Genomic DNA, 25,195 nt, shown 5'->3' with positions numbered 1-25,195 from the left:
ACAGGGCAATGTTTCACACTGAATATTAATGAACTATCACAGCAAAAAACACAATACTGTGTCCACCATGATAGCAAAATATCAAGCGATTGTACCCCTCGGCCAAACTTGAAACTGAACAGGCAACACTGAACCGCACTGAAGTTGGCTGACATTCGCGTGTACGATTAGATCGCATTCAGACAAGCGATAATTCGACTCTGTCTCTGTTGATTTCATTCCTTTTCACATTTTGGCACATGCCGAGTCAGTACTTGACCGTGTGTATCCGCGCCCGTAAAGCCTAATGTATTTGTTAAAATCATTCAAAAACCGTAGAAAATCGTGCTAAACCTTTTAGCATTCGCAGCAGTTTTGTGTTTTCGCAAAAGAAAGTAGGTGTTCCAAGTGACAGAAGAAAATTGAAGCTCACCGAATGTGGAGTGACTTTCGTGTCTACGTGTATGTGTGTGTATGTGATCTTCCTCTTCTTTCTTTCGACTATTGACTATCCAAATGGCTATGTTACCTGTCCGATCTGCAATGGATTTAACAACTTGCTTCGCGACATGGTTTTTGGAATAAACATATGTGTTAAAATTTGTGAGCGCCTTGTAGACATTGAAAATGTTACGTACGTGAGTGTAGATTAGATAGGAGAAAAAAAACTCATTGTCGTCATCAATGCCATCGTGGTGGGTTTCCTCGCTCATTCAAAATTCAAAGAGAGCGAGCAAGAAGTACGAGCGATAATTTTGTTACATTCTGTTAGTCCAATAATTCGTCCGTTATCCGTGGTGTTTGATGTTGCCTTTTCTGTTTTGTTATGTTACAACGATCCCGAAAAATTCGGACTATTCAAAAAAGCTCAAAAAACAAACAACAATCCATATGTCACTAATTGAAATTTATTCAGAAAGTATTAGGCAGCATAGGAAGCATTTTTTCAGGGATTAGTGAAAAAAGACTAATCATTTACCATACAAAGAATTGATCACCTATTGTGTGTTCAATGAATTTACGTTTGCTATCAATCTCATAGAGTCTACAAATATAAATAATTATGGTTTGTGTTTGTACATCACTATGTTTTACCCAACTCCTTCCTACTTATGTTCGATCGTCTTATCAATAAGATTTGGCGACATCAATTTCACCAGGTTACGGGATGAATCACGGTAAACATATGGTTGAGCGAAGCACAAAATGACAACAAGGTTCGAACGAAAGACTTTTGCGAGAGTGGGCGTAGAAAACACATAGAAAACCCAAAACTTAGCGAATGGTAGCATTCAATTGCTCAAATACTGACGAATGCTCAAGCGCACCAATACCAAATGAGACCCACTATACAGAATGCGGCAGGAAAACTTGAAACAGATCAGATCAAACTGCTTTGAGTTGGTTCAAGTCGGAGCCTAACCGCAGGCGTGCTATCGATGGTGAAAATGGGAGTCGATAATGAATTGGTTTGTCTGTAACCACATTCGATGCTTCTCGGTTACCTGCGGTAGATGAATTTCTTTTTCGATTAAATCATCCACCTTATCGATGAATACTATGTTTGCGTTTCTCAACAAACATGTTCATTCATGGTTTTGAAGAAAATACACAGATGATAATAAAATGGGATTTGTATAGAGCCCCAAATTTTTAAATCATTGAGTATGTGATAATGTTCATTGGGTGCGTCAACAGTAATGGAATATTAAAAATTAGCGCAATATATACAGTGACTCAAATCCGTAATCCTACTCCACCATGCAGATATCTTTTCTCTTCTTTTGAAAATCGAATACAAGCTTTCGGAAAATTCTATTAAAATAAAATGATAGTGTCATATGAGAGTTCAAAGGTTTGCTATCTGTTTTCAGAATAATGGTTTTTATTTCTCTAAAAATGGCGAGTGTATGTGCTAATGTATGAAAATTGACTCAAACTCATAATCGTACGCTGGTTGAAATCTCTACTCGATTTCAAAGGCGTTGGCCAATATCCGAATAACATCATTAATATGGTATCCATCGTTCATTGCAACTATATTTAGCTTTCTTATCTATGAGTTTTTTGGTGTATTCGGAGGAATATTCATAAATTTTTTCATCAAGTGGTTTTTAAAATCGTTATTTTTAGAAAATTTAATGGTTTCTAAATTTCCTACACAGACAACTTCCTCATCGATGGTGTATTGGTTCAGGATGTTTGTTTACTTGAACCTCCTGAAGGAAAATATGAAGCAAAGTGTCAACAAAATGGGATGGAATCGAGGATTAAAGTTTTGCTAAAACTACGACCCACAGCTCAAGTCATATAAAGTTCGCACATAATTACATTACAATTGCCTAAAAGTTATTAATATTCCTCCACAATCTCCTGACATCAAACTCAGTAAAAAACTAAGAGAGTTATCTTTGTAGGAAATTTAGAAACCATAAAATTTCTAAAAATAACGATTTCAAAAACCATTTGATAAAAAATTGATAAATATTCCTTCCGAACACGCAAAAAAAACTTGTAGATAAGGCTAAAGACAGTTGAAGATAGTTGCAATAAACAAGGGATACCATACTAATGATGGAATTAGCAAATTGGCCAACGCAAAATAGAATGTTCACTATGATTTTAGCTAAATAGAATGTTCCGAAAGCTTGTTTTTGACTTTCAAAAGAATGGAAAAGAGATCTGCATGGTGGAGTAAGATTACGGATTTGAGTCACTGTACCAATTTCTCGCCTAGTTACGGTATTGATACGTTAGGACAAAAGGCTGCTTGTAAAATTCATTCAATAGCTCTTCAATGTATATTTATATGTTTGTGTACGTCAGGAAATGTGTAAAATCAGTCTGCGATGTCAGTCCATAAGCAACGGTATGTTTATATATTTATACCAACTTTCGGAGATCGGGAGAGTACTCTCATTTGTACTTTCGGGAGAACTCGATTGGTAGTCGGTGCCGAGAGAAAGAGTGGAAGAGAACATCTAATGTGTTAAACCGAGAGCTAGTTTACACACAATGCGATAGCCTCTGTGAGAGGTGTAATGTAATAAGAAAACGAAAAAATGGCAGTAGAGAGAGTGCTGTGTGATGTGTGGTGTGGCTCTCTGGTTGAACGCCATTTTTGCCACGAATTCCGATTTTTCGTTTTTTAATCGATTAAAACAAGAAAGTTGTGCATTTCATCAGTGAAAACCGACCTCACTAATGTCCAACAACACCGTTTGTATGTTATCAGTTTAATTGTGTCCATTTTGTTTCGTTTCTGCCCTCCCGTGTTTCGCGGAACGTGGTGCTTGTCATCGTCGTCCATCCAGAACGTCAGTGTAGAAAGAGGTCAGCAGAAGTGCAAAAGGATTTACTCTGCCTGCCAGGAGATTGGGAAGCATCGTTATATCAGTGTGATCACAGCCAGAGACGGGGGAAAGCAGCCACAAGATGTCGTTCGAGGAGACTTCCGCTGATCGCAATGTGGAGATTTGGAAAATAAAGAAACTTATCAAAAGTTTGGAAATGGCCCGAGGGTAAGTAACAACATATCAAGTAGAACTCAATGATGCGCCAATGAATGAAACCCATTCATTGAAATCTATGGATCCAGACAGAGCAATCCGAAGCAATAATAAATCAAGAACTTTTCAAGGAATGAATTAGCAAAATAACACCGTAACGAAACGTTTCTTCAATATGTGATAAATTGGCATTTCGAGCGAGTGATAATGAGAAAAGCTTATGCAAGTTGTTTTTTGTTCTCTCGTCAACTTTCTTTCGCACATGAAGACAAAAGTGACAATGAATGCACCTTTCTTTCAACATGCTTTCTTTGAATCTTGCATCTTACCCTCCCTTCCCTCTGTGCAACCCTTCAATCCACCTGGTTTGTGTTACACCCTCGACCCAACAGACACAGTTCTTAGTACAATGTCGTTTATCACGTTCTCCCTCTGCATGTCGATCGTGTCTCTTCAATGTCCCCCCAAAATTCACACAAGCAATTCATTACGCTCTTCGAGGCACAGAGAGTAGCATTCGTTCGCTCTCACAGCTCCGTTTCCCCCGCTCCCCCTCATAGTACCATAAAATGTTGAAATCCTCGTGGTGCAGTAATGACAGCCGCCCGATGATAATGACGGTACCGCTTTGTAGTTTCCCGATTTTCTCCCCTCGTCTCACCCTCGCAATTTTTCGATACGACAAGGGCGCAAGTGAGACGATTTTCATGTCAGACGTTTGCTCCCTTTATATTTCCTCTGCTCCTGTGTTAGCCGCACACTCATTCCACCGATGATCCCGTTTTGTGGGAACACAGTTTTCTTTGTATCGTCCTACTTTATATTTCGGCGTAATGTTTTGCGACGTACTCATGTGGCGCCCTCGTCATCACTATTATTGCCAAGTATTTTTTGTTTATACTAGGTTGGGTAATGATTGCGAAGAAAGTTTCAGCTGCTGTAGTGATTTGGCTTCCAAAGGTGGTGGTAATCGAGCAATCGAGCTTTTATTATAACTAAAAATAAATTTAGTTGTAGATAATGAAGTTTTATGAAGAAGCCTTTCGCAACGAAGTTTTATAAAGAAGCCATTCGCAACATCAAATGTATTTAATAATTGTTAGTACAATTTGCTTACAGATACTTCAGAAGGTAACGAATTTTTCGAAAAAACCCCTCAAATCGCAAGAACTTGTGTTAATTAATAGGGGTCGTTTTTTAGACCTCTTCGACCCCAAAATCAGTTTTTGATTATGTTGACCTTTGGGAAATCGATATTGACCTTTTGAGGGTGGCATTCCGCATTTCTAAACGAGTAAGTTGGTTCGATTATGTATTATGTATTATGTATCTTATTCGAGTTAATATTTTCAGTGTACTAGATTTCGAGCAAAATTTGTCTCGAAGAGAAATGTAAAATTTTTGCAAACAAGGCAAAGTAAGGTGCACGGCTATTGCTAAACGGCTAAAGATTAAAAAAGATCAAAAAAAAATTCAATTTGATATTATATTCGATTTATGATTAGAAAGTAAATATTGCGAAACGTTTTTTAACGACAGCAATAGTGAACAATTGGGGGGTCTCCGTAGCCACATTGGTTGCGCGTTCGCTTAGTAAGCGATCGATCGTGAGTTCAAAACTCAGGGCCCTCATTGACCATCTTTGTGTTGTTACAGAATAGCTACGTCCACGCAACAATCATGAGCGATGGAGATCGATCCACGGTCGAATAAAGATCGATTCGTCCATACAACTGCTCTGCTCTGCAAGACACATCGGGCTGCTGTTCTATAAATAACTCAACAATGATCAACAACTGTCTCCGCTGTCTGGTCTAACTGGATAATGGAAGAACAGATAGAAAACTCTTACGCCTAAATGGCTACTGTGTAAATGTGTACCATATGCAATGGTATAGTAGGGAATAGTCTAACGTCGAAAAATGGCAACTGTGTAATGTGCTAATTATAGATATGATAAACATGTGACATGTACACGATTAAAATTCGGCTTTGTTACAGCTAAAATGCTAATGAGCCTAAAATAAACAAAAGGGATAAAAAAAAATAGTGAACAAGAGAGCACGCTTATTCCACAGAGGCGGGAGTTGAGGGTAAAAAGTAACCATCTATCGCTAAGTGAAAATGAGATAAATCCTAATTTACATTTTCGATATAATTTATAATAATTATTCCTTTGTTTCAAGATTTCGTCAGTGTTTCAGGCTTAGCTGAGAAGCATTTGAAAATATTTCGGATACAACTGTGTTCCAACCAACATTCAGAAGTAGTGCTATTCCTTCAGTTTTAAAATTAGCGTCCGTTTTCAACCTTCTGGCTACTGGTCGTATCAAATTAATGTAATAAAGGAGAAAATAAATTGCTCGAAGCTCTACTACTGCCTTGCTCGTTTCACTAGTTTCGAGCCCGCTTCGAGATCCATAATGGCAAAAGTGGCAGAAAAGAAAAAAAATCACTCGTTTCGAAATGCGGAATGCCACCCCTTGTCTAGAAGCTTTCTTAACATCGATAGTATCGAGAAGTATCGAGAGCTTGGTTGGGATATTCTCATGGACCCTGTTCCTGTTAATGACGAACGAACGAACGAAGCTGAGCTATATCTGATTGTGTATCGTTAAGCAGACGTGCTCCGAAGCTTGTGTCATCTGAAACGACGAGACGTGCTCGACTATGTCATCTGAAACGACTGATATCGTAGGCGTTTCGCATGTACTGTCGCATCCGTTATTCGATCGCCCAACGGTCGCTCTCAGTTGCAATATATTCTGAACGAACAACCGTTTCGTTTACAAAAGGTATGCGCCATACTTCTGGAAACTTCACTTCAAATGTGTCTCTAACAATTGCTCTGCATCGTCGACCCAAATTGGTGATGCGATAAGGGCCACTCTCAGAGATATTCTCGGTATTGATACCTTTACGATTTCATCAGTCTGCCATCAAAAAACCAAGATTCTCCAACGCTGCTGGTGACGAAATTCCTTCCTGTGTGCTGATAAATTGTCCTCCGGAGCATATAACACCGCGGTCGAAACTGTTCGATTTCGTTGTATTTCGTTGCAGCAGGGTGTGTTCCCAGCACGTTGGATGTTCTCATTGATGTGCCCGGTTTTCAAGAAAGGAGACAAGCAGAATGTCGAAAATTCTCGAAAAATCACATTAACGTATGTTCTAAAATATTTGAGATTATAATTAACGACGCACTATTTTCTTGTTGCAAAAATTATATTTCTGCTGATCAACACGGTTTCCATCCAGAGAGAAATGAGGAATATGGAAGCTGGTTACTTTTGATAGGGATGATTACACCATACTGCTTGCTAAGCTTGTGAAGCTTACTAGGATTGGAAACACTAGATTCTTGGAGAATCAACCGGGCAATGTATACAACTAAAGTGCTATTGGGCGAAATAGATAGTCCTGGTATTCTTGTGGAACAGGTTATTTATGCACCAGAGAGAGTACTTCGCAAGAGAAGCTCATCTTGCCCCTGTTTTGCAAACCACGGCTTCATGTCAGAACGATTCAATGCATTTTATGGATTCTTTGATCTCAACCGATCCGCGATATCTTTTCGTTGTCGGATTCAACGAGGACAACTGGATACCGGAAAAAGACGATGAACTATGCAAACTTTTTTATTTTTTATTGATTTAATGTGTTTTGTACAATGTACAACGTCAAGATGTGGAGTTTCTACGGCACTCTGTCTTTCCCCATTCTGTGTCAACATATAGTTAGATGGAATAAATAGAAAAAAATGATTCTGTTGCCACCAGAAAAGCGACTAATACCGGTTTTTCTTGCGACACTGCGACACTAGAAAATGAAGTCCCCTTGGGTTCGATATCAGTTTCGCAGGGGTCGACAAGATACTGTATAAGTTGTGATAGGTGAGCCAACTCATTATAAAAGTGACTAATATTTTAGTGGAAAGTATTATTGTTGAAACTTGTATTGATAATTATTAATTACACTTGATATTTTCTGATTTTTATGTCTATTTATGATATCAAGTATATTATTCTATGATATATGTCGATGAAACAAGCAATACTTGGGATTTCAGATCAGCTTCGACCAACTTTCATTCCCCGTATTTTTAACCGAAAGTACCAAAAAGTCAATTGCATGAAAAGATACTTCACTGATGGGTCTCGCCTCAATGGATCCACTGGCTTCGGTGTTTTCAATGAAAATTCGAGCGCCTTCCGTAAACTGCAGGAACCTTGTTCCGTTTATGTTGCTGAGCTGGCAGCAATCGACTTCGCATTGGGGATGATCTCCAACAAGCCTGCAGACCATTACTTCATTTTCTCGGATAGTCTCAGTTCGCTTGAGGCTCTCCAGTCGATGAAAACTAGTAGGCACCCATCTTATTTCCTCACAAAAGTGAGGCAGCAGATGAGTGCACTGATCGAAAGATCTTATAAGTTAACTTTTGTATGGGTCCCCTCTCATTGCTCAATTCCTGGCAATGAGAAAGCGGACACTCTCGCAAAGGTGGGTGCCCAGGAAGGCGAATTGTTTGATAGACAGATTTCATACGATGAATTTTTCCAATTGCTGCGTCAGAGTTCCCTCTTGAGTTGGCAAACTGATTGGAACACTGGAAGTCTTGGGCGGTGGTTATATTCAATTATTCCAAATGTTTCTTCGAGAGCGTGGTTCAAAGGTCTGGACGTAAGTCGTGACTTCATACGTGTAATGGGTAGACTTATGTCCAACCACTACTCGCTAGATGTGCATCTCCACAGAATAAATCTTGTTCAAAGCAACGTCTGTCGGTGTGGAAACGGTTACGATGACATCGATCACGCAGTTTGGCAATGTACGGATAATTACGCAGCCAGAGAGTACCTTTTGAATGCCCTTAGGGCCCAAAGAAGACAACCCTATGTTCCTGTTAGAGACGTGTTGGGAACTCGCGACATCTGCTATATGCAGTTGATCTATATGTTTTGTGAAACGGACTAGCATAAGAATTTAATGCTTTTGTGTGTTTTTTTTTCGTTATTAGTTTGTTTGTCTTGTCCCCTCATCTCACCGTCGCCCACCCTCGACAGATAGTCGAACACCAGATGCTATCCCTGGTCTTTATGCACAATGCTACAGTGCGTGCGGCAACTCTCGGTTGAGACAACGATACCTCATATCCATATCCCTAACCTGATCCATCCCACAAAAATTGTTGCCCCTCTAACCTCGAGTAAACCGCGAGTAATCGGTCGAAACCTACTAAACATAGATTTAAGTTGAAATTCTGTAAAAACAAATCATGAATTAGTGGCTCCGCAAAGCTCATGCGATTGAGCCTTACAAATAAATGAATTGGAAAAAAAAATTTATATGATATATTTTATGAGAAAATGATATCAAGTTTACTCACTTGACCAACCACAAAGTTTTTGGTGGTCGATGGTATCACTTCATTCTAGAAAAGAGGTCGCTTGCCCAAAATAGTTTGAGAGTCCCTACTCTAAACCATACGTTTTACAATTTATTCCGAGATGATAGTAGATTTCGATGTTTTGTGCAATTTGAAGACATTTGGCATCACGTTTTTGTAAAGTCCCGACTTTCGTATGGCGAACATTTCTTTCGTTGTGGAACGCACAGTGTGGTATGTTGCACAGTCCTGTTGAAACCACATGTGCACACTTCCGAGCATTTCTGAGTAGAGTATACTCGAAATGCTTCGTACGATACTAGTACTTCATTCGAAGATAAACGTTTTGCGTATAGACAAGACAAAACACACGCATCGTAAAATGTCGTATTGAATAGAGATCACAAACCGTCCACAAGCGTATTGTGTATTGTTTACAAACACAGTGTACTTTCAAGAATACTGCAGAGTGGATTCGTCATTATGACCCACCCATCCCACCAGACGAAAAATTCCTTCGGCCAGAACGGGAATCAAACCCGAACCTCCGGCACGATATGCGTTACGCTAACAACTGAGCCACTGGAGTACAGTAAGTTACATTTAATGCGACATTTAGCTAATTGGACAGATCTGTAATGCGACACTTTTAGTTGGACATTTTTACTTCTAATGTGACATTTTTGTAAACATCGAGTTCGAGACCCAAATTATGGCCCCACATTGAAAGTCGCCACCACACGTCGTCACTAGGGTGCCAATGAATGTATGGGAAAAATCGATCCTAAAATTTCAAGAAGTTACCCTATACAAAATGTTCACCACCTCGAAAACACACCCTATGCCAAATTTCAGCTCAATTGGACTTAAGGGAGAGTGGCGCGTTTGAGTTTTTTTGAAAATCGAAAATTCACCCAAGGTTTTCGAATTTTTTTGATGCCAAATGTCTTAACATGGCATGAAACGTCGAGATCTAGTGTCATCTTTCTTTTGTCAAAAATCGGCACTCTGGGACTCTGGGACTGGGTTTTTTTCGGAATACGAAACGAAAAGTATGGTTTAGGGTGCCAATAAAAATAGTTTCACTCGGAAAAAGTTCCAGAGTGCCCCCTTGGGTGATTTTTCAATTTTAAAAAAACTCAAATTTTGACCGCTATTCTCTCTTAAGCCCGATTGAGCTGGAATTTGGCATAGGGTGTTTTTTCGAGGTGGTGAACATTTTTTATGAGATAACTTTTTTAAATTCGAGATAACCATTTTCATTGGCACCCTAGTCGACACTGTATCACTCTCATCGCCAATATCCAATTACAGAACAAAATCGCCTCCAATGCGACACCGAGTGGTGCCCCGGCACGTCGCATTAAATGTAAATTATTGTACTTAAAAATGAATTATTGGGAATATTGGTTCCACACTGCTTTCGATAATGAAATAACCAAAAGTTAGGAAGTTCTGTTTCTCTTTTTTTTATTTTGGAAAGCTTGTTGGCGCCTTTATAATAATTACTTTCTCTATTTACTTCTCTATAGCAATGGCACGAGCATGATTTCGTTGATCATTCCACCGAAGGACCAGATTAGCCGTGTGAGCAAGATGTTGGCCGATGAATTCGGCACGGCTTCCAACATCAAATCCCGCGTAAACCGTCTGTCCGTACTGGGTGCCATTACCTCGGTCCAGCACCGGCTCAAACTATACACCAAAGTGCCTCCGAATGGACTCGTGATCTACTGCGGTACGATTGTCACCGAAGAGGGAAAAGAGAAGAAGGTCAACATTGACTTTGAACCGTTCAAACCGATCAATACCTCTTTATACTTATGCGATAACAAATTCCACACTGAAGCACTGACGGCCCTGCTGGCAGACGACAATAAGTTCGGTTTCATCGTGATGGACGGTAACGGTGCGTTGTTCGGTACACTCCAGGTAAACTCCTTTCTGATCCCTTCCGGTCTACGGATTTATTAATATGAATTATGACATTTTTTATAGGGTAACACACGAGAAGTACTGCACAAATTTACCGTGGATCTGCCGAAGAAGCACGGTCGTGGTGGTCAGTCTGCATTACGTTTCGCTCGTCTGCGTATGGAAAAGCGTCACAACTATGTTCGAAAGGTAGCGGAAGTGGCCACCCAACTGTTCATTACCAACGACAAGCCAAACATTGCCGGACTCATTCTTGCTGGTAGTGCGGACTTCAAGACAGAACTCAGTCAGTCAGATATGTTCGATCCGGTGAGAAACAAATCACAATCTACTGTGCCAATTGGACTAATTCTCGTTTTGTTTAACAGCGATTGCAATCGAAAGTGATCAAACTGGTAGATGTTTCGTACGGTGGTGAGAACGGTTTTAACCAGGCCATCGAGCTAGCAGCCGAGTCATTGCAGAACGTTAAGTTCATTCAGGAGAAGAAGCTGATCGGGCGATACTTTGATGAAATTTCACAGGTTTGAGGAGCATGCGATGCGATGGCAATGAGATGTGGGACCAATGTTATCTCGCATTATCCGTTTCAGGACACGGGCAAGTACTGCTTTGGCGTTGAGGATACCTTGAAGGCGTTGGAGCTGGGCTCGGTTGAAACGCTTATCTGCTGGGAGAACTTGGACATTCAACGCTATGTGTTGAAGAACCACGTTAGTGCGACATCCACTACAGTATTGCATCTAACCCCTGAGCAGGAGAAGGACAAGTCCCACTTCACCGACAAGGAGGTAGGTGTATTATTTACTTTGATACTATTTTTTAGCATGACTATGATTTAACTTCAACAAACGTTGAGTACCATTGTTGTTGTTATTGTATTCCTTTCATGATTTCAAATATTGGATGGAAACCTTATAGCCGTGCCAATATTAATGCAGCTTGAAATTCTGGGGGGTGTCTTTAGATCGAACTTTCAACACCAAAACCTATTTTTCACAAATTATTCAAAACTGTTCTACTCAACTACGAGCTCTGACAATGCTTGGTGCGAAACTGTCTCAAGGCCATACTGTAAAGCTTCAGCTCCACTGTGGCTCAGATATCACCATCATTTCGGAGCAGATCGACAAAGAACGGTCGAGACTTCATGAATGCTTTCGCTGTGTGGGCGAAACTGCTAACCACACAGTTCCGAAAGCACTTTTAGCGCTTCAGAAGTGTCTTCGGGATAATTCCAGCTCTAGAGAAAACAACTGGAACAATTCTTCAGACCTTCAGTACTTGCAAATTTTGCGACCGTGGGTCTCCTCTAGATTTCAGTGGAATAGCGTGGAAGTGGAAGTGCTCTATGTTTTCTCCGGGTTGATGCCAGACGTACCGCCTGCAGTTTCTTATCGGCATTATTCTGTCCTGGATGGCTATCATTGTATGTAGATTTGATGCGGCCTTGTCGACGTGTGGCCGGTCCAGTTGATGGGGGTGGGCGCCATGCACTGTCTTCTGCTTCCAAGCTTCAGTCTTCTCCTCCACTGTCTGCAGACTGCAGTTGAGTTGCCAAGTGCAGAGTATCTTCTGTCAGCGGCGCAGACAGCCCGGTATAGCGCATTTTGGTTGGCGCGTTCTTCGAAGTACTCGCGCAATTGTCGTACCTGGGCAACAAACAGTGCAGATATGTCGTCTATTCCAAGTCCCCCTTCTTTGCGTGGTAGTGAAACTCTAGTTCCGATTGAGGATGATGGTGAATTCCGGTCTCTTTGAATATTTTCCCCATCCTCCTTTAAAGACACCTAGACGCTTACGTGAATCAGCGTAGACCTTGAGATCGTCCATGTAAAAGGTATGGGTCACTTCTTCGTGGGCGCCGTCGCCATACCTTATTTTATAGCCATGACCGTTTCTTTTAAGCGTCCTACTGAGGAGGTTCAGTGTCAGACAAAACCAAAGCGGGCTGAAAGAGTCGCCTTGGAATATCCCCCTCTTTATCTGCAACGTTCTAAACTGCAACACATTTTCCCCATCACTGAGGTGCAGAGACATGCTCCACTCTCGCGTCTCATCGCATGATGCAGGAACCTAACGACGACGGGATCAATTTTGTAGAGCTCCATTACCCGGAAGAGGAACAAGTGAGGTATGGAGTCATAAGCATTCCTGTAATCGATATAGGCCATACTTAGGTTCCGCTGGTTATATACCGCCCGGCCGACTATGGCTGCGTCGATGATGGCCTGGTCTTTGCACCCATGCGTATTTTTTTCTGCATCCTTTCTGCTCTTTGGCTGCAATGCTGCTCAGTATTTTGTACAGACTCGAGAGGCACGTTATCGGTCTGTACTTTGATGGGTTCAATGTGTTGCTGTCTTTCGGGAGGAGGAAGGTGACGCCACGGGTGGCGAATTCAGGAAGGTTGTGTGGGTCACGTAGCACCTTGTTGAAGCACTCAGCTATCATTGGATGTGACGGTGAGCTTCTTGTGCCAGAAATTCTGAACACCATCGGGGCCCGGTGCTGCCCAGTTCTTCAGGTACCGCGAGGCTTCGCGGATATCGTTCTCTCCGACGATGATAGCAGGCATCTCTCCAATTTCATCACACCTCTCATCCTCCCGTCTTAACCACATTTGCCCGTCGCGATACTGTACTGGTGTCTCCCAAATACCAGCCCAGAAGTTCGTCACATCGCTAATATCTGGCAAACCTTCGCGGTAATCGGGCTTCTCGTCGCTAATGTGGTTGTAGAACGCTTTTTCGTTATCTCTGAACATCCGATTTTGCTGTTGGCGCTTTGCAGAGTCAGAGTAACGTTTCAGCTGTTTTGTAAGGGCGCTCAATTGCTGTACCAGGGTGTCGAGTTTTTCCGTCAGCTGGTGAGCTCCTAGCAGGCGATGTTCAGTAGGCCGTTGGCGACATAGTTTCGCCGATCTGCTGGATTTTTATACGCCATCAGCCCTCCAATTGAGACGCGCTTATTTAGGATCCGTTGCTCCAATATCCTTCGCCATGGGGGTTCACGCCTTTCACGGAGATGTTGGAGCAGTCCGTCTCTTGGCCACAGCAGCACAGTAAACTTTAAGTTGCAGCTCCTCCATGTTCTCAGCATCAACCAAGTGCAGCGGAAGAACGTGCTCGTTGTGGGAATTCCAGAATTGTCTGTTTTCTGATATGAATATTACATTATCTGCTATGAATATACATTATCTTACACCATATTATAACAATTATCAAGAACATGAAATAATTTTCAAAATTTATTCTGAAATTTGTTGCAGAGTGGTGTCGAGATGGAATTGGTCGAATCTCAGCCACTGCTAGAATGGCTTGCGAACAACTACAAGAGCTTCGGCGCTACTTTGGAAATTATCACTGACAAGTCACAGGAGGGCAGTCAGTTTGTGCGAGGATTTGGTGGAATTGGAGGTAAGATTATTTTCTCGTGACTAACGCTTTAACACATTACATTGAATGATGGCGTGTGCTCCTTCTATAACCAACCCTACTAACAACTATCGCTAGTGATGCTAACAATATTCATTTTCGTCTCTCCCTACATCCAAATGCTAACACCAAAACCTGTTTTTCTCAAACCGCGTTCAATGGGGACCAATGTCTCTGCCAGGTATTCTACGTTATAAAGTTGATTTTCAGTCGCTGCAAGCAGACGAGCCACTAGACGATGTTGACCTTGACGATTACTAAATCAATTACCTTGTATTCCTCCTATGTTTGCATTCAGGACAAACAGCGAAATGACATTAAACACACACATACACACAACAAATACTTTCAAGACACTCTTTCTGACTACTCTATAATCAGGAAACGCGTTCTAAGTCGATTTTTGCGAGTAGAAAAACAAATAAATTTCAATCTAGCGAAGTAAGCGCCAGCGAATAAGAGCAAGTGTGGTTGGGCATTCCTTCCACTAAAAAGAAATTTGACGCGGCGAATTTCATTCCAAGAGAAAACCAAAACGATATGAAATAAAAATGGAATACTACAGAAAACAACAACCACACAAACATACATAAAGTCTAATAGTTATTATAATCAGTAAAATTCTATTCGGTCAACTGATGAGATGTAGCAACGGTTGTCGGTTCCGAGCCTGCGTGAGCGTGTATTTAGATAAAAACGAAACATAGATACTGTTTATATAAATATTCAAAGGCATCCTCCGATGCGTTCGGAGAGGGGGTTCGTTCCACTCGTATCTTTTCTAACTTCTTCCCGTGAGATAGAGCTGGATGCGATTTTCGTCGATTGAAGGAAGCAAAACTCCCCACTCCCTAGGAGATTCATCGCAGGATGCCTGATTTTTATGGTGATATATCATTGAAATTAATAATAACATTATAATAACAATTGATATGCAACAATCAAAATACCAACATGTTTGAGCAGAGGAATAATTGAAATTATCGCGAAGAACATTAGACATTAAAACAAGTTGTACCACCAGAACTTGTGTCCAAGGAGACGACAGAATTTCTCTAGAAAGTGTTTCTTTTGATGAGGCTGAATCGGTAGGGAAACTTCAATTTTAGATTGCGTCCAGTTAGAGGGCGTATGCGTTTTATATGTCTTATGTTTTGTTTAGATATGCACTCACGAAAAATAATACAATATCACTACGGTACGAAACATCAGATTAGAACGACGGTCTGGCAATTGATTCAAAAACAAAACGTGGTCACAACGATGGCTGGGCAAGACTCTACACCAAGAACTCACACACCAGATATGTACAAGGGGGTGTGTTTTTGCAAACATGATGCGAATAAACTGGTGCTTTGTGGTGAATCTGAAAAACGGCATTTGTGTACGCATATTTACCACTAACGGCTCGTGGGGAAAAAGGTAAACTATTCAATGTGGTTATTATTAGTATAGTTCCCGTTCTTATTGGTTAATTCCTTGTTTTTTTCTGATTATTGGACTTATTCATTTCATTTGCGTAATAAAACAGACACTTTATCTCGTTTTTTTCTGCTTTTTCAATAATTTCGTACGCAGTCGTGTATTTTGAATTGCACATTTTTTTATAAATAATGGCGGTTAATCAGTTTTTAGTTGATGTTCTTTTGTGCATTATGAATATTATTTCAATGGATGAAAACATGTTCTGTACAGGATGTCAGATAGAGCATAATACATATCATAAATATAAATAAGAGCATAAAAGCTTCACGGAAAAAACGATGTGGAAAATTATCTTTTCAAACTTTCAGAAAATAAAATATAAGGTTCTGTACAACATCTGACTGCAATTTCTTCTGTACGGAAACCCATTTTTCCGTGTCTTCCTCAGATTTGACCTCCTTGGGATGAACCCGACATTTCTTGAGGTAGATCTGCTCGTTTACAAACAAACTTTGAAAGTTTCTGCTTCCTTACTTTCTCCGGAACATCAAAATTGTGCTGGGCGGTAAAGAACAGTAGCCATGGAAACTGCCGAAACTTCGCCTTGTCGTAATTATCATTTTCCATGATGAGAAAATGAAGCTTCGTCAGCATTTCCGGGCCCGTGACTTTCCCATCGTATTTTGCCGTTCGTCACGATTTGGAGCCTTCTGCATTTTGTACGTATCCAGTCCCTCCCGGTCCTTGGCTCTCTGAACGAAAGACTTGGACAGGTTCAACTTTTTGAGTTGTTTTCCGATGTCCCGATGAGAGAGCTGAGGATTTTCCAAGTGCTTGCCCAAAATCAATTCGCGACGTTGCTTTTCGGGTGACGCCAATTTTTTCCAATATTCGAAAAACTGACAGCGATAAAAATACAGTGTAGTGTTGATCGAAACTATGTTTCAGGTGATCCATGCGTGAAGTCCAATATCGAGTTACTTTTTGGAGCTTATCGGCTGGTATCTTAGCGATAACACGTGTGACGTTGTCCTCAAGTGATTGATGAATTGATGCTGATTTATCGGTTTAAACAAGAGGTTTGGCATATCCTCACAAATACAGTCTAAGCGCGTTGAATCGCACGATCTTGGGGCCAAATAACTGGTCTAAAACAAAAGATGAATTCTCGCGTAACTTTTGAAAAGGTCCAATGTAACATTTTCGTCAACTCGAGAAAAACGAAGTTGAAGACCCGAACATTAATCTGCGAATTGTATTGAAAAGTATCGATCTCTATCGCTACTTTCACCACTAGCAGTCAAGAATAACTCTGTAAAACCAATCGTAACTGTTGTTCAGTGATTTGAGCTTAAATTTGAAGCCTAGGAACGAAAAATGTTACATTGGACGTTTTGACTGCCGCGTTTGCACATTGGACATATTACGTTGCACGATGCGAATCTGAAACTAACTACTAAACAGCAATTCAAATATCAGCATTTCGTTTCAAAGACGTATTATTGTTTGTTATCACTCGTTGAATTGCACTGAAATCGCTAACAACGCCTGTAAGAAACAAAAACCCAAAACGACCGAAGTACGACTTTGTGTTGTTTTGACTGCTTTGTTACTTCGGACGTTCTGAGCGTCGGAGGAAAGTGGCGTCCGAAGTAACAGCCGAGTGCTTAAAATGCGAATCTGCACATTGGATTTTTTTTTGTATCGGCGATAAAAAGATGAAGAAGATAGATACATGAACGATTGTTTTTGTAATGCATTCAATGATTGAAAACTAAGAGCGTGCATCCATTAACTCGGTTTGTTTACTTTTGTTACATAGGACCTTTTCAAAAGTTAAGCGAGAATTGCTCACCAAACACATTGCGGAATAGGTTCATCATTTCATGTGCTGTGTGGCATGTGGCACCGTCTTGTTGAAATCACATACCGATACGATTTAGCTCCTATATTCTTTTACTAGGAGCCACTGAAACGCAAATCTTTAGTAATAGCTTCAAACTCACTGTAAAATTTTGAAGCGTTTCTTAGAAGTCCCATTTCACTATGAACTGTAACACTTCCAATGCGGTCGAATAATTGACATTGTCCAGGAAAATTCCTGCGGCTTCCAAATGTCCATGCCCGAAACGTCATAGAGATTTGTCAGTATGGAAATCAATGTTTTCAGATAGTTGTCATACTGCTAACATGTGTCTTGTTGAATTGATTTAAACATTTCGGCCACTCCTTTTGAAATTTTTCTAACGCTCTTGTAACTCCCAATGAAATCCATTCTAGGGCTTTCTGCAACAGGAAAAATTGCCAGTATAATGAGTCTGATCACACGTTACGCAGAGAAAACTTGCTTTTTCATTTTGCTTTCTCAACAAACCTTCATAGCCACATTGGTTGCGCGTTCGATTACTAAGCGATCGATCATGTGTTCAAAACTCAGGGCCCTCAGTTGACCATCTTCGTGTTATAGAATAACTACGTCCACGCAACAATCATCATGCAAGCTCGGCTATTGGGAAAGCTCTGCTTGCAATAAGAAAAAACCCATCGGGTTGTTGTGCTATTAATATCCCAACAATGATAATATCAACTGTCTCCGCTGTCCAGTCTGCTGAACAATGGAAGGACAGAAGGAATACTTTCACGCTTAAATGGCTATTACTGTGTGATTCACCATATGTAATAAAACAGAAGGAATACTCTTACGCCTAAAAATGGCTACTGTGTAATTCGTAATTCATAGAAACCATAACCATGTAACATGCACACGATTAGAACCCGACTCTATTAAAGTTAAAATGCTAATGAGCCTAATTAACTAAACAAATGGGATAAAAAATTAAAAAAGCAACTGAAGTCTTCCATTTGAACTCGACATGGTTGGAGCGAAATTGGGAATTGAGAAAGGCACTTCATGTAAGCTGAACCATCACTCTCCATTTGATAACGAATGTTTTTACTCGTATCAGAAACCTTTCTCGCATCCAAAACAAAAAAAACCAAGAATGATTATTTCACATGAACATTTCCATAGTGAAATCTCTCACTCAAACAATACCACCAATCACTGAGCAAAGGCGAATGAACTTTTAAGTGTAAAACCTCTATTTAATGAACAAAGGATCACTAACGGGTGACGTTCATTATAAACATCGAAAGATTTTTTTCGAAACAATGTTGATCCGCGGTGCGGTTTATTCGCGGGAGCGAGTTCCATTGTAATGTTATAGACTTTCCCGGAATTTATCAGTGAGTGGTAGGATTTAGATTTTTTGTGTTGGTCATGGCTTTCACATTATACTTCTGGTGTACACGACCTTATAGATGGATAGTTTAATGATTCCTGTATTGATAAAACATAGTTTTCATGAAATATCTTATTTTTTAGTGTTTGTATCTATTTTTTAGTCATTTACTACGTTATCCGAGTTTTCGTGATACGCGGTGACCTAGCCAGACTATTCCGCGGATAATCGGGGTTCTACTGTAATTTTTATGGTCACTCCTTTGAGGGTGACGTTCGGGGCGAACCGCCCCCCTACACCGCGCCACTGCCCTTTATTTTAAGAAAGAAAACTACGCAAGTGTCCAACGGACTCCGCCGCTTCAAAGACAACAAACTTGACATCATTTCTGGTATGAACAGGGAACATTCAACTTGCATTGCACGTTCTCGACCAAAACAATCAATAAAGTTTATTCGTCCAGGACCCCGGCCTTTCCAACGTACCTTCATCCAGTTGGCAATTCACGTGAAAGGTTGCTCCGGAATCCAAAATCCACTGCTTTCCGGCTTGATTGGCACATCCAGTGAGAAACGCGTGTTCTTCATAATACTGCGTCACATGGTTTGCTTTATGCTGATTGGTTGTCGCTTTCGGGTCCTTGGTTACCAGATCGCTCCCTTTTGCAGTTTCCCACGCTCGGAATTTTTCACAATTTGCTTTCTGGTGACCCAACTTTTTGCAGAAAAAACACAGATCTTCAAATCTGCAAACAAGCATGGCTTCGGAATCTTCCTCATCTCTTTTGCGCTGATTCTTCTTCTGCCACTCGTCAATTAGCTTACTATGTCCAGGGTCAAATCCTCCTCCAGAGCGGTTAACAACGTCTCATACTCCTCCTTATGTGGGACAATTGGTTGTACTCCATGGCCAATCCGATCGCTTGCTCATCCTTGGGTTTCCACGCATCCGTGATCGGTCCCGGTTTCGCGTTCGTTACAGTCGTCCACTTGCTTTCAGCAACAACTTCAACCGGACCTCCAATTATCGTAGTTGGAGCCATTGAGCTCCGTGAACGACACCAGCCTTTCTTCCATCTTGAAAGATTAACTTCAACTAACTTTTCTTCACCAATTCCGACTCAGCGGGACCATAACCTATAGGCGGAAACGATGGAACAATCGAACTGGAGCTGAAAAGAAACAACTGATCATTTGAACGTCGGTATTTATATTGAATATTTCAAAAGTGTGTAACAAATATTTGCTTAATAAGCAATTATTGCTGCGTTACTACTCACAACAAGAACATAGTGGGAAAATGTGTTTTCTTTGTTTTTCCATATCATGTAGTTTATTTTTATCATATTACATACTTCTTTAGTAACCTTATTTTTGAAATTATTTTTTTATTGATTTACCTTGCTCAATAATTATTCTGTTTTTATTCACAGGTATTCTGCGCTACAAAGTAGATTTCCAAAGTATGCAACTAGACGAACTGGACAACGATTGTTTCGATTTAGAAGATTATTAAATTTTTATGTTTCTGAAATTATCTCTCATACACACATACACACACACGCAGACAGATTAGGAAATATACGAAAATAGGAGAAATGTCGGTGGAATAGACACACACTTTTCTTTTATTATTGTGTGCATGATAGCCGTAAAGTAAAACAACTAAAGTAAAGTCGTCTCATACCTACAATCGGAACGATTGATATCAAGAAGTCCAACACAGTCACAGAGGATCGTTTGTCTAGTTTCTTTTACAACGTGCAAAGAAAAGCCAGGGAAAATTCTAAAAAAAACTCCCACAATACACCAACCGAAAAGATGGCGGGATTCTCTTCCAACGCGCAATGGACACTTGTTGGTTTAGAGAGGGGTAGACAGGTAGTAGTATCACTAGTTCAAGTAAAAAGGCTCATGTAGTAGTGATTCAGTCTCACCTTGCTGTATATACACGTTTGTTTGGATCTTTTGATTGTACCCAGTGCTAATGAAGGCAAACAAAAGTATACACTATTTTAAACATATAATGGATAAGAACTTAATCGTAATATACTTCGCTTATTAGCACGACCAGATTCGACAAGACTTGAGATAATAGCATCCAGATCGTTCGTTTCCATCTCATGGCTGTAAGCTTAAAAACGTTGCTCCGTTTTTTCTTTCTAAATTGTGTAATAACAGGACTAAATATTATGCACATCTCAATCGCGGGATCATTTTCTTCCGGATGGCCCAAACATGAGACCGTAAACGTTCAGGTTCTTCACTACTAGCATACCTAGATTTTTGTGTAATAGTTCATTGATATCGTTCAAAATAGCTCTAAAAATCCACTTCGAAAAGAATGATGATGAACACATAGGAGAAAAAAACAGAACTACATAAAGAAACACGCATCAAAGGCAATACCGATTAACGAAGTAAGGATTATAACAAAACACATACACACACCACCACCTGATCGTATTAGTTTAAAAGGCTCATTTTGATTGCAGTTGTGAAATTTGGAAAACCTCAAAGTCTAGACAAAACCAGAAAATTGTTATTATATATTATTAAAATATTATAAAATGATATATTACATAAAAAGAAGATATTTATATAAAATGGAAATGAAAAAAAAACGGAAGCAAAATTTTGAATTTCATTTCATTACGACCAGAAAAGCCTTGCATTCTAAGAAGTCACATAACACGTTGAATGTCCAAGAGGATCAGTTTTCACATAACTGTCATTTTCACTATAAGGATTCATTTGCCTTCTAGAGTAGGGAGAAAATGTGAAGAGCAAATACCTGGGAGTCATGAACTGCATAATAAAGTTTTTCGATCCCATGTTTTTTTTTGGCTTCATTCATTATTCATGAAACAATGCTTGTCCAAAATCTTAAACGCAGTGTATGCACCTGGGACTAGGGCTTCTAGAAATTCAGGACTGCAACTGCACGTTCTTGTCAATGCTGCTCATAATCAGTGACGTCGTTTGGGGGTGCGGAGGGAGCGGACCACCCTCTGGTGCACTGTTTTAGGGGTGCAGAATGAACCGAATTTATATGAAAAAATTAGTTGAATCGCAAGTCGACTCTTTCGCCCTGGGTGCTAATGTTTCTACTTTTCTGGCCGCGAGGGGTGCAAATAAACTCTTCCGCCCCGGGTGCCAAAACATCACTCGATGCCACTACTCAGAATCATCCATTAACGACTTAACGGTCTCTTCGTGTGAACGAACTTTTAAAGCATTTTCATGATCAGTCAATGTCAAATCGTTAATCAAAATTAACATTTTCTCCATGGAGAAGTACACGAACGAGCTACGCTTAACAATTTGTTAAAAATTACTACCGAAATTCGGAGTCGACGGTTGCAACTTTAAAAACGCTCACTCCAATTTTCGGCCGTAATAATCGTCCAAGCCGGCTGGCTGTGCATAGTTTAGTGACCAAATTTGAGTAGAGGAGCAGCGGGTAAGACGGACAGTGGGGGAATGATGGACAGGTAGTTGATTTGTATAGTTGCATTATGAATTTCAAATTTCTGTTGATGGGAAACCCTTCTACATGCTATTCTATAATATTCAAACCATCCTATGACAATGAATACTGATCAAAAGTGGAATGGAGAAACAAAAACCGAAAATCGAACATGATTCCGCGTGGGGATGTAACTTTTGCGGCAAAATTTGCAAAATTGAATTCTCAGCGAAATGGTTATATTTCGGTTTTTGAGTTGACAGAGAAGCGATATTAGGTATGTACGGAAAAGTAAATTCATTCGTAAGTGTTAAATTTAAATTATTGAAATAATTGCACTGGGAGGATGACATGGACAGTCGTATCCATAATCACATCCAATGCATGATGGAAAGTGAAGGGAAGAAGGGATTGAACTCTTTTTATATTGCTTTCTCTTTTTGTTCTATTTCAGTTACTGGACGCACAAACACTGGGAGAGAGTGAAATTATTCCTCTCGCGAGCGATAAACCTCTACGCTTCGTATATTATGAACCTGTCCATATCCCCCCCACTACATGTCCATTAAACCCGCACCGATAAAAATGTTGTACTTTTCGGCTTGTTTTAATTTCAGTAAAAAACATGGAAAAGCACATTTTTATAAAACATTTGGCCAGTTATTTCGAAAACCATTATATTGAACTGTAAGAAACTGCTTTTAAATTTTTGAAAACATGAGTTTCCAAAGATACAATTGAAGTTTTCCTTAACATGTCCGTCTTACCCCCATCTCCCCTATACATTTTCGCTGTAGGATATACCCGTGTCAACGAGAAGCCGCACGCACGATTCAACGAATATATCGCAGCCGCAAGTGAATCCATCCGAAATGACCCAAATCAGTCTGCTCGCCAAAACGCAAATGTTGAGCGAGTGTTCCAAATTTTCAAATTTTAGTGTCCGTCTCGGATTGGGCGATCTTTAGAAAAGATCGATTTTGACGGATCGTTTTTTAAACGACGTAGGGATCGATTCACTGATAAAATCGGTACAAGAGAATCGATATTTGAAAAATCGAATGCATTTTTTCCAAATTATTTACTTATACCCCATATATACCTTATTTACTTAAAAGTGTTGTCTATGTTAAAACATGGAATACAAATTCCACATTTCTGTTAAAACATCAAAGGCATTTTATTTTAATTCTCTACATATAAATTTGAAAGCATAGAATTGTTCATGAAAATTTTAATTTTTTTTGGAGATCAAAATAAAAAAAACTTTTTTTTTGCGATCAAAAAAATCGAAAGAAAATATCGATTTTCGATATTTTTTGGAGTACAAATAATCGATCAATAAAATAGGAAACCGGAGAGGAACAGATCGATCATCTAAATATCGATCCAAGATCGCCCAATCCTATGCCCAGTGTCCAAACCTCCTCCCTCCCATGCAAAATGCAATGTGTGGCAGCAAAACCCGAAGTACAACATAAAACGAATACTAACAAAACCAAATGGAACATAGAAACTGATTCCTATCTATATCATAATTTATTCCCAATCCGACCTTTAAAAGAGTAGCATCGCTAATAAATCCTTCCATTTAGAAGCATTCTAAAGTATGTGTGCAAGACACAATCCAAACGGTTTGGTCTTCCACAAGACCAAAGTGCCAAATTTACCGAATCCTGAGCTATCAACGTTCCTTCACTCGAAGGATTTCCCATCAATGGTCAGAGTCAACACAATCAATTGCACGGCGTTCTCAAGAATTGGGCGTCTACTAAACATCGTTGTGGCGTATTTAGCGAAAAGATCTTGGGTTACATCCTTACAAGATCAAATTGACTCAATAACTAAAGCCACTTGACCATATGAAGCGCCGAAACTAGTCCGAATGGGCTCTGGTGAATCTGGACAGGGCCCGAAATCTTCGAAGGTGAAAAATGAGGACCGACTCTACTCTCAATAGCTTCGCTTCGACTAGAACTGCTTCGGCAGTCGCCGGCAACGAAAAGTGACTTGACTAGAAAACGGTCCTCGCGTTAGAATTAGCGTGCAAAACAGCGTATACACACTGACGCTATTTTATACGTGTGAGTATTTTTCATGTATGATACAAAAGAATCTAGCCCACCTGTAGCGTATGTCAAACCACGTTGAACTTAAACATCGATGCATGCACACGTACATGGGAGAGAGAAAGAGAGGAACGAATTCGTTTTGGGGGAAGTCACTTCAAAATGCAATGAGGACAATTTGACTGGGAAGAATGAAATGATATAATCGATTCGGTAGAGGGAGATAGCGACTAAACGCCCGACTGACTGTTTAGTAGTTTTGACGGAGGGACTGCGTGAAGAAGCCAAAAGTCATTTCTAACTGAATACGGGTATAGTCAATCAGATGGTCAGCTGACTATCCTCAGTTGACTATGACTATGCAGATCCGTGAATCTGGAAGAAACTGATGATTTTCATCACAAAATCATCTTCAGCGATGAGGTTCATTTCTGGCTAAATGGCTTTGTCAACAAGCAAAATATACATCATTGATCTGATGCAAACTCACATGTGCTTCAAAAAACACCATTGCACCCGTAAAAAACTGTTTGGTGTGTTGCCGGAGGCGTGATTGGGCCATATTTCTTCGTCATTTTTGCCTCTATGAAGAGCGCTATCACAACATGTTGGAAGACTATTTTTGGCCAAAATTGGAAGATCTTAACATCAATGATATGAGGTTTCAACAAGACAGTTGTCCTTGCCACACAGCCCACGTTACAATGGATTTATTGATAAGTAAGTTTGGTAAACGTGCTAT

At 40.1% G+C, this 25,195-nt stretch overlaps 1 protein-coding gene across 3 annotated transcripts; it reads left to right on the top strand.

Annotated features, from left to right (window-relative positions):
- Positions 1-213: 213 nt before the first annotated feature.
- Positions 214-21,120, top strand: LOC129767525 (eukaryotic peptide chain release factor subunit 1). 3 transcript variants are annotated; one of them, XR_008741529.1, is made up of 9 exons: positions 214-374; positions 3,294-3,500; positions 10,410-10,809; positions 10,876-11,121; positions 11,181-11,336; positions 11,406-11,603; positions 14,084-14,231; positions 14,431-15,671; positions 20,349-21,120. XR_008741529.1 is itself a non-coding variant. In XM_055768519.1 (8 exons), exons 2-8 carry the CDS (start codon positions 3,415-3,417, stop codon positions 20,429-20,431), a joined length of 1,317 nt encoding a protein of 438 aa, XP_055624494.1. In that variant the 5' UTR covers positions 214-374; positions 3,294-3,414; the 3' UTR covers positions 20,432-21,120. The 3 variants fall into 3 exon arrangements, 2 of the variants coding, with proteins under 2 accessions (XP_055624494.1, XP_055624495.1); XM_055768519.1 differs by lacking the exon at positions 14,431-15,671; XM_055768520.1 differs by lacking the exons at positions 214-374; positions 14,431-15,671 and adding an exon at positions 431-451.
- The last annotated feature ends 4,075 nt before the right edge of the window (positions 21,121-25,195 follow it).

This window comes from Toxorhynchites rutilus, chromosome 2 (genome assembly GCF_029784135.1).
Source record: "Toxorhynchites rutilus septentrionalis strain SRP chromosome 2, ASM2978413v1, whole genome shotgun sequence".
Classification (NCBI taxonomy): Eukaryota; Metazoa; Arthropoda; class Insecta; order Diptera; family Culicidae; genus Toxorhynchites; species Toxorhynchites rutilus.
Note: the sequence above shows the minus strand (reverse complement) of the source record. Positions and strands in the feature narration are given on the sequence as shown.